The sequence below is a fragment of the Muntiacus reevesi genome, chromosome 3 (genome assembly GCF_963930625.1).
Source record: "Muntiacus reevesi chromosome 3, mMunRee1.1, whole genome shotgun sequence".
NCBI classification, from domain to species: Eukaryota; Metazoa; Chordata; class Mammalia; order Artiodactyla; family Cervidae; genus Muntiacus; species Muntiacus reevesi.
In genome coordinates this window covers 243,337,412-243,353,336 of record NC_089251.1, presented here as the reverse complement: position 1 = coordinate 243,353,336, position 15,925 = coordinate 243,337,412, and the positions used below count along the sequence as shown (strand labels likewise).

Sequence of the window (15,925 nt, the reverse complement as noted above, 5' to 3'; positions counted from 1 at the left end):
CCCATGGGAAAAAGTTTACAGGGTTAGACTCGGACTTTCCATCCAAGCAAATGAACCAAAAAGTTAGACTTCAGAGAGATACATTATCACCAAGTATTGTGACTTCCTGTTTTCTGGGGTAGATTGAAACTCATTAATACTGTTAGCAGTAGAAATCTTTAAAGGAAATAGAATCTGCTCATTTCTTACTTTGCTCAGCATGCAACTTGGACCTTTTCTCTCTGTGGGGTATTCAAAGAGGGAAAAGCTTTTAGAAGCAGTTTTCCAAATCTTCTGTGTGATTTGGCTCCATGCAGTCCTTCCTACGGGCATACCCACACGTCCAGTCAGGCGCAGAAGAGACCAGAAGGTGTGCAGGGCAAATCCTCAGCTGATGGACAGATTTATTATCAACTTGGTCAGAGACAAGAAAGCTGTTCATACTTCATTCCAAGTGTCAAACTACTGACCTCTAACCCTACCAATACTCTCTTTGATGACATCAAGCTGGCCTTGCTGTTTGTGGTGTGAATGTGCAGTGTCAGCAAGCTTTAGTTATATTAGTGGATACTAGTTTTCAGTGTGGGAATGCCCCTCAAAAAGGACAGGGAGAACAAGAGATCTGCCCAGCATATTGGTCTCAGTTCCTTCATATCTACAATAATCACCTTAAATGAAAGGGTCGCAGTCCATGCCCATGTAAAATTTCTTCCTGATAGGTATTTCCTTTATTGTAAAGAGGTTGGGTTTTCTAAGATTTCCTTCCTGCTTGCCCCTCTCTGAATAGCCTAGATGGCATACTGCTTTCCAGTGCAAGGGGAAAAGGAATCACTTGCTGGACTCAGCTGGCTTCTAGGCATCTCTTGAAGGGAGAATGAATAAACTGAGCTATGTGACCCTTTGAAGATGCATTTGGGATGTGTGCCGTCCCTATGATGAAAAGATAGCAATAACCCTAAACATTAACTGGTTCTTGGATGATTAAAAAATAAAATTTGTGAAAAAATTAAATTTTATCTGTTATTAAATGCCTCCCATTTTAGTATACAGTTGATTGTGTGCAGCTTGGCAATTAAAGTATTTATAGACACTTAATAGGCTAGTTTTGAGCTTCTGGAGATGAGAATATTTGTGCTTACTCTTTTACTGTGGAACGTCATGAAATGGGACTGCCGTCTGATCTTGGAGATGTACCCTGTTCTTACTGAAAAAGAGATTAGAATCTGAGAATCACTATGAAAACTATCTTTAATGAAACAAAAAATAGACCAATAAAGATATCATACTTGTGAGAGGGAGACTCTTAAAAGACCATAAAGGGCAGAAGTTCACACTATTTTAAAAAACTTTTCAACCTAGAATGTTCAGCTGTGATAACTCTGGCACTCCCAAGCATTTCTTGAGCGCGGTGTGTAAATGACCTCGTCTCTGTACTGAATGATGGGGATTTGAGTAAGACAGGATCCTTGATCTCAGAGGATTTCATAATGTCATGGGGAAACAGATAATCAGCGAATAGAATGGAGCCTACAGTGAGGGGGTCATGAGATATGTTCCAAGTCTGGGGAAGCACACGGGAGGGGCTGATAGTACCTTTCTCCTTCAAGGGAACATCCTGATTTTTCCGCTGAGATCTAGAAAACCAGGGTTAAAAAGCATTTGGCTAACAGCAGTGAAGTGATCGTCAGTACATGATATGGTAACAACGATGTGGGCTTGTAGCACATACCGTGATTTTCTAGAGCACACTATGCTTTTCAGAGTGCTTTACTAGACGTTGTCTTTTGGAGGTTCCTGTATGTGTGGATGAGGAAATGGTGACACAGAAAAGATGAATAATTCAAGTCAGAGTAAATAGGTACGGAGTGGCACCCCAGGTCTCAGGTTTCCTGGCTTCTTGGCCTGTTTTCTTTCTTTGACCTTCCAGCCAAAGAACCAGCCCGTCATCTCCCAAACCATGTGTGATGGTGCATTACTTTCCTGGGGTGTTATTTATATTATGTAAAAGAAGATTCCATTTTGACAAGTTAAAATTTATTCTCATTCTTCAGCTTGGAGGGCACAAGTCACTTTAAAGCCCAATTCCCTGGGCTTCCATTCCCCCTACTATGCCCTCTCAGAGCACTCTGTACTTGCCACCTTAAGCACATGGTCCAGTTTGTAATTTGCTGTTTGTGTCATTCTTAGGTTATCCAAAGAATGTCTCTTTTGTTCACCAATATATGTTCAGCAGTTGGTGTCTAGGATATAGTAGTTATTCAAGAAGCGATTGCTAAGCAACATCTTCCTTTAAGACTTGTGTGTTATTTCCATTCTTTCAGGATACCCAGTATGTGCGCAGCTAACTTGTGCCAACGGAGCCTGCTATAACACCAGTCAGAGGTGTAATGGGCAGGTTGATTGCAGAGATGCCTCTGATGAACGCAATTGCAGTAAGTAATATGCTGGAGCTGATTTACTGGCCAGTTATGCACATTTCTTCTCAAGTGTGTGTTCAGTGAATTCATGTTGGTGGCTTGAAGTCATCCGTGGTGGAGTATTTTACACTATGGAAGTCGGCAGATACAGTAAGTAAGGACTTTTATGTTCCTGGAGAACTGGTTATTAAACATTTACCAGCACACTGCTGCGTGGTAAGAATCTCTTGAAACTTGAGATAGACTCTTCCTACGAAATTAAGTGGCTAGAGTGAAATTGAAATTCTCTTTTCTTTCCCCTTTTAACCTTGTGTCCCAGCTCGCCGATGCGCGCGCAATGAGTTTCAGTGTGGCGGTGGGCAGTGCATTCCTAGAACCTACGTCTGCGACCATGAAATTGACTGTGATGATGGCAGTGATGAACTTTCTTGCAGTACGGTGACTTCCTCATTTTGGGTCATGCTGTTAGGAATGCTCTTGTCTTTGTGTCCCCCCCCCCCCCCACCGATGTATTATTCTTTTCAAATAAAAGAGTCACTGTGTCTGATGGCAGAGGAAGCCAGAATATCATTTAGGGCCCATGGCATGAGCCTCAGCAGTGTTGCTGAACTTAGACTTCTTTACCTTCCAAAAATCTGTGTAGAGTTGAAGGGTTGCTCATGGACAGTTTGCCTTCTTTTCTCAGGCCACAAAGATACAGGGTATATTGTATTACTGGATTTCCTTTCTGGCACCTGGGCTTATTTCAGTGCTAAACTGAGAGGAATGTGATATCATGGAATGAGTTACTCAGAATCATTGAGTTCTAGAGAGCAATTACCGTGCTTGTGGTCAAGTGAGAGAATGTTGACCATTGGCATTTCTGTAGCATCTTTGTCAGTCTGTATTCTTCGCTCTGTGTCCACTTATAGCTATCTTATTTTTCATCTTGATGCACTTGATTTTCATGTCCTGAACCCAAAGCTACTATTTGCTTCTCCCCCTTCTCTCTTCTTCTCTTTCTCTCTTTTTTTTTTTGTTCATTTTTGTCAAGATAGTTAAGGGACTAAATGGGTGTAGAAATTTCAGTTTCTTGGAGCTCAGTTTAGGTGGCAGGGAGAGCACTTTGATTTCTTTCCAAAGGTTTATATCTTTGGAGTGTAGCTGTCATTTTATTTTCTTCCAGGTTCTTATCAGACCTGCAAAGGCAACGAATTCGCTTGCCCTAATGGCATCTGCATTGCACAGGGCTGGGTTTGTGATGGAGAAGGTGACTGTGTAGATAATGCTGATGAAGATGGATGCGGTAAGGAGGGGAAGAGCTTCTGATTGGAAAGTATTTTCCAATTTCCAAGCAAGTGTTTTCCAGAACTTGCTTTTCTTACTTTCCTTGTTAGAAATTATCTATGTGACATGCAAGTTTCCAGATGGGTTGGACTGACAGGGAATTTTGGATGAGGAAGAGTGGTTCCCCTAGGTTTTTCTAAAAAGACACAGAATTCAAATATAGCATAAATTATAATCCTTTCCTAACAGTAAGGCCAAGAAGATAGGACAGTCTCTCCCCTTTATAGCCCTATCTGAGGTTTTCCTTTTAAGACTTTTATCTTAATTAGATTTATCTATATAAAAGAAGTAGGCTGGGGAAGGTGGGAAAACATGGGAAAATGTGATTTGTCTTAAGAACGACTGAGCTGAAGGTTGGTAGATATAGGAGAGGCCACTATCGGGAGAAGTGAGAAGGAAATTGTCAGTGATACTCATCCCCTTCCCTGGGCACTTATCAGCAGTACCTCCAACAGCTTGGAAACTGCTAACACCCACACATAAAGAAAGTTACCTTTATGATTCTAGCCTGGGTATATTAATAATGTTGCTTGTTTTGGTTGGGAGCATCCATTGGTTTCATGCTTCAGTATTCCAAGAAGTTGTGTTCCATCTTCTGGATTATAATCTTTCTTATACTGTTGACAATTCACTAAAGAAACAAAACAAAACAACCAACCAAAAATCATACACACACACACACACACTCAGGAATCCTTGCATTACCTTGATAGCGCTAGTTCTATTGTTCATAATTTAATAACTAAATGTTCTCCTACAGGTTATTCATCTAGTTTGTTGATAATGCAGGCCCATTTCTGCTTCTTACTCATAATTTGGCTGGTAGTTTCCTCCCCTAGAAACACTGGAACCTAAACAATGACATTTACCATTCTTTAGAATCTCAATAGAAGGTCAGTTGTAGCGTTAGAAACTACTTGTTTATTGTGAAATATCGGTCTATTGTAGGTTTCTTGTTTACCCTATCCCCTCTTAACTGTGTGTTAAAAAATGGCTGGCTCTGCCTCTCATATGGCCTATAGTAACTCTCTTTTTCACCCACAGAAAGCAAAAGTAATCGTACCTTTGAATGTTACCCAAATGAATGGGCCTGTCCAAAGTCTGGAAAATGCATCCCAATTTCTAAAGTTTGTGATGGGACTTTAGATTGTCCAGGAGGAGAAGACGAAAGCAATATCACTGCAGGACAACAGTGTGGTGAGTATGGAAATTTATCTGGACATCTTTCAGGTGTCTCTGTTTTTCTATAACAGATTGCCACATACAGAGAGTATCAGTTGGTGTTTGCAGAATGAACAATTCCAGGACTTAGTAGCTCTAACCAACAAACATTTGTTATTTCTCACAATCCTGTGGGTTGGCTACATTATTCTTTTGGCCTGAACCAGCTCACTCACATCTCAGGATGCTCCAGCAAAAGCATGACTAGACCAGGCGTGTTTGCCTGGTCGTGGGAAGGGCCAAGCCCAGTGAACGAGCTCTTGTCATCCTCTGCTTGCGTCATGTTTCCTGTGTTCTATTGGCCAAAAGAAGCCACACTGATTCCAGATTTAATGGACTGAAGAAATAGACTCCATTTCTTGATGGCAGGCGTTTATAAATATTTGTGACTCTTTCTCCCCCTCCCCCCGCATCTCCTTCCCAGGAAGAATGGTTTTAATGGTAATTGTGATGACTCTAAAAGTATTCTGGAGATTTTATTCCCTGGATTATACCTGTGGAAAAAGTGTTGCTGCTTTACTCACAAACTTCTGGTTTCAGGGATCTAAACTTGGAGTTACTCACCCCACCACCTCCACTCCATAGCCGTAGAATATTTCCCCACTATAAGCCATCACTTCTGTGGACAGTTGGCTGTCCTGTAGGAAAGTGCAATTCATGGACTTGATTCCTCTCTGAATTATCTTATAGTTGCCTAGCAGTGACCGTGAACTGTAACCCTAAAGTTTTGGTGATTTCTTTTCCATGAAAAAAAGAGGCTTCTTTTTTTCCCCCATTTCATTGGGGAGTCCTTTTAAATAGTCCTAGTGCAAAAGTTAGAAAACAAAAATTAGTTGAAGCTAGCTTGGATTATTAAGTTAAAAATTTAGTGTCTAGTGTTCAGTGGCTTGGGAATTCTTGGGAATATCCTTCTATTCTTTCTAGATAGAAGAAATAGATATCTAGGTAGGAATCTTTCTGTTAGATATCCTAATATCTTTCTAGACACAAAGATAGACTTTTGACCAGATTTTTTTTCATGAACAGCACTGCTGATGCCCTGTGCTTGCACTTAGTTATAATGAATTTTATAATGTGCTGAGTTTTTATTGCATCATACTGCAGGCTTGAATAGTGATCAATTTTCTGTGTTACTGCATACTTACTGAGCTTTTACTTTGGAAAGTTCTTATAAATTATCCTTGTCTGGAGATCACCTTTCATTTCACAAAGTCTTTTTCTCTGTTTAGATGTTAATCTGTGTCCGTCCTTGGGATGTGAGTACCAATGCCACAAGTCACCAGGCGGAGGGATGTGTTACTGCCCCTCAGGTTTTATTGTCAACAAAAATAGAACCAATAACTGCGTTGGTAAGTGACAGACTTTCATCACAGTACTTATGGCACTGGGGACACTCCCTTTAACATCAAGGAGTTTGTATTTGTGGAGAGGAGAATCTGTTAACAAAGAGCAATAAGTCTTCACTGAAAACCTGGACAATATGAAGTTTTAACTCTGAGAAGCTTTTGTGAGGTGCCCATGGCAAAAGAGTAGTTGTATGATGAGTGAGTAAATTAGCTATGTGTATATCTGTCCAGCTCCTAATGATGAAGGTTGTTCTTTTCCTATATTGTATATTGCTGTTTTATATATTTGGAAGGAGAATTATATAGCCATACTTGTTAAATACAATTGGCCCTCCCTATCTGTGAATTCTTCAATCTCCAATTCAGTCAACTGGGGATCAAAAAAAGAAGGGGAGTGGGGGGGCAGAAAGTTCCCAAAAGCAAAACTTGAACTTTCTGTGTGCAGGCAGGTATTTATATAGCACTTAGGACTCCGAGCTTTCACTGCCAAGGGCCGGGGTTCCCTGGTTAGGGAACTAAGATCCCACAAGGCATGTGGTGTGGGCAAAAATGAATAAATGAATAAATAAAATAAACAAGAACAAAAGAAACACTCTGGTTTACAAACTCTGGAGAAAGTCTATTTCCGGAGTTCCTGACACGGAAGCCCTGCTTATGCTGTCTTCTGTAAGTGTAAGACTGCTCAGGCTGTCTGCCAGATGTCAGGCTACTCTTCCCCTTTACTGCCACCCAGCTGCCAATCCGATTTCCAGTCTTAGTTCTCTAGGCCCTTCCCCTTTCTCTTACTAGAAAAGGAATTCCAGTAGAGATGCCTGAAGCCACATTCTCAGTGTTACATTTGTTTTTCTCTCTTTTTCCTCTCAATCCTAAAGAGAAATTTGGGCTAGGCCGCCTTGTAGTTGGAACTCGATAGGCCATGAAATGTTTTCGTGAGAAGGGATTTGCTCTTTAAGAATCCCTGGTTCATTCTTGTGATACCTTGCAACCTATTCTTTCGTCCTTCCACCCCCACCCCCCCCATTCTAGAGCCACATTTTCCAACATGTTTTCCAACATTTTTTCTAATACTTAAGCCTATGGTGAGGTTTGAGTTGTAGGTCAGAGAGAGGTCCGGGCTGCTTCAAGTTTTTGCAGCCCTTAAGAAATGAAAAACTTTTGTAACAAGATTTTTACATTTAAATCTATTAATGAGTGTAACACAATTTTGCAGTATTATGCTGTACACAGGATCATTTCAGAATTCATAGAACACTTTTGGTTCTACTACTACTGGAAGTAGTCCGATACTTGGGCACTAATTCTAAGGTCCACAAACATCTTTCAGTCCCTTTATGATGTACCTAGGACTTTAGTACAGATGACCTCTTTTGGATACAAGCTCAAAAGTCTGCAATTTTGAGTTTTTGTGAACATGAGGCCCTCTGCTACCTGCAGAGACTTTCTCTGTGACCTTTCTTGTCCTTTAAGAATGTACCTCTGCCTCCTGAGTTTTGAAGCTGGGTTAACATTTATTTCACATTTCTTTTCAAGAAGACTATATTTTGCTTTCTTGGTAAAGAGAACCTATTAGTTTCAATACATGACATTATGAAACCAGTTACACTCATTTCAGCTGAGCTTTTAGAGAATTGTTTAGGTTTGCTCTTTCAAGCATTTCAGTTGAACAAACACTCTTTGTACGCCTGTAATCCTCTGCGTGCCTGACTTACCACAGAAGCTTCAGGTGTTGGAAACCTATGCAACATCTATCAGCTTAGCCATGGCTCCCCAGGGGATGCCTCAGTGATTGTTAAGAATAAAATGGAATAATCATGACATGGAATCTTTCCTTCTACCATTCTTCTGCTCCTGGTAGTCTTGACCTAGCTGTGGAGACTCTGAGGCAAGCCACCATAGCAGTTTACTGGACTATTGTTTCTGATTGACAAGGACATGCTGTTTGTTGAGGGAATGACATCGTGGTGCAGCCTTAGGGCAGGAAGGTCATTCAGCATGGTGGAATTGCACACAGCCAGATGGATCATAGGGTGTTGGAGCAGGATTTGTTTTTAAATTACTCTCAAAGCAGTATTTGTTGGTAAGAGGGGACAAAGAGTAAAAAGGAAAGTAAATCAAGGTGACTTGCTCTGGGAAGGAGGATTTTAAAGCAGCATTTTAGTGTTTTGTACTTTCCATTACCTTTTCTACTCTCTTTAAAATTCTCAGGTCTCCCTTTCATTTTTCTTGTCTTTCTTTTGGCTGACAATGGATTTTAATTGGCCTTCATTCTTCTTTGTAATGATGAACAGAATCTTCCTCAGTCATTAAAAGTGACAGTGTTTATTTACTCATTTAAACCTGTAAAGTACTTGTAACCCAGACTGTAGGAAGGGCATTTGCACCCAAGAATTCCCAGTTATGACTTTTCCACCCTCTTTTTGACATGAGAACTCCTGTTTCCAGGTTGACTCCAGATCCTTAGACATAGTCATAGTGTCTTGCCCTCAAAATGAGGTCATGATACCCTGGGAGTTTGAGGGCGAATGTCCTGTACATTCCTACTGAAGCAAAGCCTCACGTGGTGTTTTCTCAGAAATGATGAGGGCACAGAAGAAATAGGTCAAATGTTGACTTTTTGTCTATACCTGCACGTCCTTTTACCTTGTCCTGTCCAAATTGGATTAATTTTTTCTTGTCACAGTCCTGGGGATGAAAGATGTGCTGGTCTGTGTTGTTATACTTGATCTGGAGGGAAAACGGGAACCATTATCTTGATCCCAGGGCTTTCTTGGTCTTTCTTTTTTTTAAATAAAATTTTTTATTTTTAAGATTTTGACTGTGCTGGATCTTTGTTGTGGCACGTGGGATTTCTCTCTAGTTAATGGCACTTGGGGGCTTCTCTAGTTGTGGAGCCTGGGCTCTAGAGGGCAAGGGCTTAGTAGCTGTGGGATCTTAGTTCCCCCACCAGGGATCAAACCCATGTCCCTTGCATTGGAAGGCAGATTCTTAACCACTGGACCACCAGGAAATTCCTTCTTGGTCTTTCTTGTTGGGGAGTCACAGGATGGTGGGGCATGCAGCAGGTGTGGTAGAATTCAACTCACAGCTTTGCAAATGTTATCAGATTCTAGAAATTCTAGAGAAACCTAGACCTGTAAGTCTCAGGAATTATAATTTACTTGAGAATTTTCTGAAGCCCTAGGGAATAGGAGCCTGTTGATTTAGACTGTGGACATCATTCTTCAAAGAAAGAGAGCAGGGCGAAAGAAGGTGAAGATTGGATGTGAACTTCGAGGGTCAAATGAAATATTTGGCAGCAGTTAACTGCAGTTAACTGTCCAAGGATAGGACAATTTGTTGCTCTTTAAGCTTTATAATCTTAAAGAAAGACATGTGTGTTTTTCTTCCCTCCCCCCATGTTGTATTGTTTATGTATCAATTATATTGAAAGTCTTTTTACTATTTGATAGAACTGGGACTACTTGGCCATTGAACAGAGCTCTATTGTGTAATGGATTTTCAACAAGTACCTATTAAATGAATGAATAATGCTAATGAGTAAGCAGAAGAGAATGCATTTTTCATGACTTAAAAATGATTTTAATTTTGGTGATGACTTTTGACATCAGAGAAAAGGATAAACAGACCTTTCCAGATACTTTATTGCATACTTTATTTGTGTCTCATTGAGCAATTGGATATAAGGCAGTTCTTTCTGCAGTGATGGAAATGTCTGTGTCCTCCAGTACGGTAACTGCCAGTCACATGTGGCTGTCAGCATTTGAAATGTGGCAAGTGTGACTGAGAAATTGCATTATTAAGTTTGTTTCATTTTAGTTAATCTAAATATGACTTTGAGAAGCTGCAGAGAGCTAGTGTCTACCAGATTGGAAAGCACAATTTTAAAAGGATGCATTTATACCAAAATTCAGGTATTTTGTAAACCATCATTAATAAATGAAATGCTAAGGCAATGACTCCAAGCAGTGTTGTGCATCACCTGCAATGTTATCCTTTATGTAGATTTTAAAGAACCTTAGGTTTTCCTTAGTGTGACAATGCCTATGCCCTGCCTCCCTAGGGGGTACTTTCTTAGGCAGTTGCATCACCAGATTCCTGTATAGCTTGCTAAAACTTTTTTCAGAAAGTGCTCAAGACATGTTGTTAAATGTTATTATAACTAGTTATTTCCTATGTGGCAGATTTTGATGATTGCCAGATATGGGGAGTTTGTGATCAGATATGTGAAGACCGAATTGGCCATCACCGGTGTGACTGTGTAGAGGGGTACGTTCTGGAGCGTCAGCAGCACTGCAGAGCTAATTCTTCTTGTAAGTAAATTAAAGACACTCGTGTTTCTGAATACTAAACTTCCACCCTCTTTGCATAGCAGAAGTCAAAAGAAATATCAGCATTAAGGCAGATGGTGGGTTTGATTACCACAAATCAGATGTGGCACCTGCTGTTGGAAGAATGGGTCAACATTAATTTCATGCTTTTAGGGACCAACTTGTGGATTAATAGTTGTTGGATTTTTTTAATTTTATTGATTGCTTGTTCACTTTGGGCCTGAAATAGTGTATCATCTACCACAGAAATTTTATGAGTACATTTGACCTATTTTTAATTAATGTACCTACCACAAGCTGACAAATATCAATAGGCACTATTTATGCAAAATTTTTTTAGAGGTGGTTCAAAATGGACCTGCTAAATTTGGATTACAGCTTGTGAAAATGCCCTCATTATAAGAGCACTGTGGTATAGAAAAGTCATGAAAATTTTTGTCACTGTGGATTTCTGGGTAATGAGATCTTGATTTCACTCTCTTTTCCCAATTTTTCCCCACACCTATTTAAACCGCCTTTAGTGTCTTTCTGAAACTGATTTGCCCATCTGTTTTCTAGTTGTTTTTGTGTAGAAAATACCTGATATGTTGTGGACTAACTTTAGTTACAACTGATTTTTAACATTTATTTCTTTTTGAACAGGTACATACTCATATTTTCAAAAATTTCACATTATTGAGAAGTTATATGACCACCTCCCCACCCCCTATACCCATCCCACTCTGCCCAGTTTCCCACTTCTCCTCTTCTATGGATAATCACTGTTTAATTCTAGAGATTATTAAATGCATTAATAAGAGTATGCAAATATAGACATTTAACTCTATTTTTACATAATTGGTAGTAAACTATACATACAGTTCTTCATTTTGCTAATGTTGCATACTATATTTTTAAGGGCTTACCATATCAACATAGAGGACTCTATTTTAATTTTGTTTTATTTTTATTTGAAGTGTAGTTGGTTTCCAGTGTTTCAGGTCTACAGTGTTTTTTAATAGTGGCAGAATCCGTGTTTAGGAGGTATATAATTTATCTAACTAGTCCTTTAGTGATGGACTTTTATGTTATTTCTTATCCTTTGCTATAGCAAACCAGACTTCAATGAAAAACTGTATTCATTTTGCATTCTTGTAAGTATATGGGTGTAGCAGGTTTGGATCCACCATTGCCGTGTTTTTCACATTGGGTGGTTTCCCATTAATCTTTAAAATGTATTTTGGGTTTTAGACAATCTAAAGTTGCACCTGGGGAAAGGTGCCCATATCATCAAAGATTCTCTGATACCTCAGTGTCATTGAAACAGCATTTAGGACCCTTGAGTTCTTGACAGACTCTGTTCCTAACTTACTGTGATTTTGGACATTTCATTAAGCCTTTGTGCCTTGATTTGCCCATCTGTAATGATATGTATTTCTACATACACATTCTGATATGTATTTTCTGAATATTTAAAACCAAATGAGAAAACATAGTTGTAAGTTGCTTCATCATCTCTGTTCACTTGAAGGACTGACAGTGCCTTCCTTCTTCACCTTTAGTTGGTGAGGCCTTTGTGATCTTCTCCAATGGCCGGGATTTGCTAAAGGGTAACATTCATGGAAACAACTTTCAGATTCTGGCACAGTCTCAAAATCGTGGATTGGCTGTGGGTGTGGATTTTCACTATCGGCAACGCAGAGTCTTTTGGACTGACATTGTGCAAAATAAGGTAAATAGAAATTTCTGGAGTATAGCTTGGGACCTGATAGAACTCCAAGCACAAAGTGTTGATAGTTTTTCATTTTGGGAGGAGTAGGGAGGGAAGTTCCTTTGTTTTCTAACAAAAAAGGCCCTTGAGATATTTTATGTTAATCAGCACCTTTTACTGCTATAGTATTACATGTGACCTGTTAAACAAAGCAGTCTATTATATGGATTAGCCTTGAGCAACTTTTAATTTTATTCGAAATGGAGTCCAAAAGCCTAATTAAAAGAAATAGTAGACATTCTTTCAAAACTGGATAGATATTTGGTAGTAATTTTTGAAACTTGATCATTTAAAATGTAAAAAGTATTCTGCTTTCCTAGATGATAAAAATCAGATTTTACCTGCATCTTCTAAATGGAACTGTAATTGAGCATTGGGTAACAAATATTGACAGTATTTTGTTTAACAGCCAAAATTTCATTATGCTCTCTTATTTGGAAAATGTGATGGATCTGATTTCAACTTTGAGTAATGCAACAGAGATTTTTTAAACATGAATTTTAGAGACTCTTAAAGAGTTATGATATTTTATTTCTTCTTACATTTCCTTGTACCATTAATAAAATTTTAATTCAGTTAATGGATAAATTCCATAAATTTTCCAAAAATTGAGACTTTGGATTACTAGTAGGTATGATTTAATAATAGCTAGAAATCAAAACAAACTACTTCCACCTGTGCCACCAAAAATCCACATTGAATTAAACTTTCACTAACTACCTAAGAATTAGAGATGCAGGCTTTTTTTTTTTTTAAACTCAACTTTTTATATATGCCTCACATGCTTTTAAAGAAATGCCCCACCACCTCCCAGTAACCCATGATGTAAAATAAAAAGTCTCTAGTGAATTTTTTTTTTTTTAGTTTAAATGACTGATTTCTACACCAAAGATAAGTCCCTGGAAAGCTCTCCCAACTAGTTATGCTTAAGAGGTTTAATAATTTTGGTTTTTCTTCCAGGTTTTTTCAGTTGACATCTCTGGTTCACGTACCAGAGAAGTTCTCGGTGTTTCTATCGAAGACCCAGAGAATCTGGCTGTGGATTGGGTAAATGATAAACTTTATATTGTGGAGACCAGAGTCAACTGCATAGATGTGGCAAATTTGGATGGAAGCCATCGGATTACCCTTATAAGTGAACATTTGGGACACCCTAGAGGAATTGCTGTGGATCCAACTGTTGGGTAAGTTATTTGCAAACATACTGATTTCAGCATTTTTTGAGTTTCATTTCTCCCCCTTTAGGTAAAACATCCATTGGCATAGTTTAAGATTCTTTATGCTCTGTACTGTAGAATCTGTGTTTATTTCATATCTCTTTTCATAGCACCTTTAAAGGAGTTAGCTAAATATAATCCGATTTGAGGATGTGCAGTGCAAATATCCCTACTAATGTCCTAAAAATATGTAATGTTATTGGGGTATGAATTTTATGCTTAGTGTTTGCCATGTTTTCCTGGCTGAGAGATTGAATTCTTTTTTCTGACTCACTCTAATAGTACTGTCACAACTAAATCATTGTTAATGTGATCACTCTTAAGTTGTGAAGTTGTTTTAAGCAGGGGATAGATCTAAAACCACTAGGTGGTGTTTTGGAGGGCTCTGAAGAGCCCCAGTTCTTTATGCTTCAGTACAGAAAGAATTTAGCAAGAGGCAAAGTGATAGATAAGTGATTTATTAGCATAGGATGTTAGTGTTGCACTGCCCTGAATACTTAGTGGGTTACATTTTTATAATTAAAGGAAGAGAGGAGAGGTGGATAAGACCACCTTCTTTTTCATTCTTTGAGTCTTTGGTCATTAATTCCTCCTATTTGTTGGGTGGGAGAGTTTTTGAGGTGCTTCTAGGATCATCATGGCACTATGGAAAAATTCAGATCTCAGTACAAGTGTCTTTCACTTTGAAATATCACCTTTCCCTAAATTAGTATTTTTGTGCATGCAAAGAACATTCCCTAGGTCATTAACTTGTTGACATCACTGGGCAGGTTGTAGGCCTTATTTTCCATGATTGTTTTTTTGTTTTGGGGCATGTCTCATGCTTCTGTTGCATGGTTTTGTTGGTAAGCAAGTTAGCCTGGTTTTGTTGTTATGCACACCAGTCTGGCTTTGATACTATGCCACTTGCTCTGCTTTATAAGTCAAGCAAACCCACATTGTTTGATGATTTTTCCATTACCTTCTTGAGTGCTCATTAACTTACTGTGGTCTCCCAAAGCCTCCCTAAAGTTCCTTCTCTATCTACAATCCCTAATGTAATTTCTAAGCTAACAATCTGAACACTCTACTCTATCCCTACCGGACCTATCCCTTTTAGTGATTTCCTGTTAGAGACAAGTGTTGAGATGTCAGTGTTTTCTCCAGGTATAAATTAAAATTCTGATCTTCACATTTGAGACCAGTTATGTAGAGGCTAGCTTTTGCCTAGATTTTCTTTTTTTTTAATTTAATTTTATTTTATTTTTTATTTTTCAGTGGGTTTTGTCATACATTGATATGAATCAGCAATGGAGTTACACGTATTCCCCATCCCGGTCCCCCATCCCACCTCCCTCTCCACCCGATTCCTCTGGGTCTTCCCAGCCCACCAGGCCCGAGCACTTGACTCATGCATCCCACCTGGGCTGGCTAGATTTTCACAGTTGGGTCTTAGAAGTGTTGGATGAACTTGAGGCTGCTTAAGTGCTGGTGATTATTCATTTCTATTTCATGATCTGTCCTTCCTTGAAGATGACGTATATGATGTCTAGACTGTGCCTTAGAATAAAGACTTAAGGAGGGAAATGGCTTGATAGATTTTTTTTTTCTTGGTAGTATTTTTGCTGGCTGTAAACAGAGAAGTGAAAGATGGAGTCAGGGAACGGGAGAAACATTAAGAAGGCTAGAAAGTAGATAAGCTTTTTTTTTTTTTTTTTTGCCTGTGAATTGTGCATTTTCATAGTTGCTATTTGGAGTTTTCGATGCCCCCCCCGCCCCCCCCTCCCCCGCCAATTGGTCCTCACCATCTCTGATTTTTAATGCTTTAAAATTTCTCTGTTGTTTTAAACCTCCATAGTTCTCTTATCAGCTAGAAGAGATTTCCATTGATCCAAACACACAATCTCAAAAGATATTTACTAAGTAAACTTGTGAAATAGCTGATTCTCTCATCTTTTTTCTTTTGTAGTTATTTATTTTTCTCAGATTGGCAAAACGTTTTTGGGGTACCGAGGATAGAAAGAGCTTACATGGATGGCTCCAACCGTAAAGACTTGGTAACAACAAAGCTGGGATGGCCTGGTGGGATAACCCTGGATTTGGTATCAAAGCGTGTTTACTGGGTTGACTCCCGATTTGATTACATTGAGACTGTAACTTACGATGGACTTAAAAGGTAAGAAGTTTTTTTTTTTTTTTTTTTTTAAATACATCTTTATAAGTTTGGGAGAAGTACATAAAATTTATGGAGAGGGATACTGAAGAACTAGAATTAAAAGACTGCTTTGTTGGTTGACATAACTTGAATGATCTTTGTGTTGATATTTGCGTGATGTGACCTGCTCTGAGTTTTAACTTGTTC

The 15,925-nt window shown here is 38.9% G+C and overlaps 1 protein-coding gene across 2 annotated transcripts in view; it reads left to right on the top strand.

Moving 5' to 3' along the window:
• LRP2 (LDL receptor related protein 2) overlaps positions 1–15,925 on the top strand; it is a 187,097-nt gene that overhangs the window by 48,814 nt on the left and 122,358 nt on the right. For both annotated transcript variants that reach the window (XM_065931701.1, XM_065931700.1), the window contains exons 5-13: positions 2,301–2,411; positions 2,716–2,829; positions 3,562–3,681; positions 4,767–4,919; positions 6,173–6,292; positions 10,471–10,599; positions 12,159–12,328; positions 13,328–13,551; positions 15,533–15,739. In XM_065931701.1, the coding sequence (XP_065787773.1) occupies positions 2,301–2,411; positions 2,716–2,829; positions 3,562–3,681; positions 4,767–4,919; positions 6,173–6,292; positions 10,471–10,599; positions 12,159–12,328; positions 13,328–13,551; positions 15,533–15,739 (1,348 nt within the window). The remainder of the gene's footprint in view (positions 1–2,300; positions 2,412–2,715; positions 2,830–3,561; positions 3,682–4,766; positions 4,920–6,172; positions 6,293–10,470; positions 10,600–12,158; positions 12,329–13,327; positions 13,552–15,532; positions 15,740–15,925) is intronic.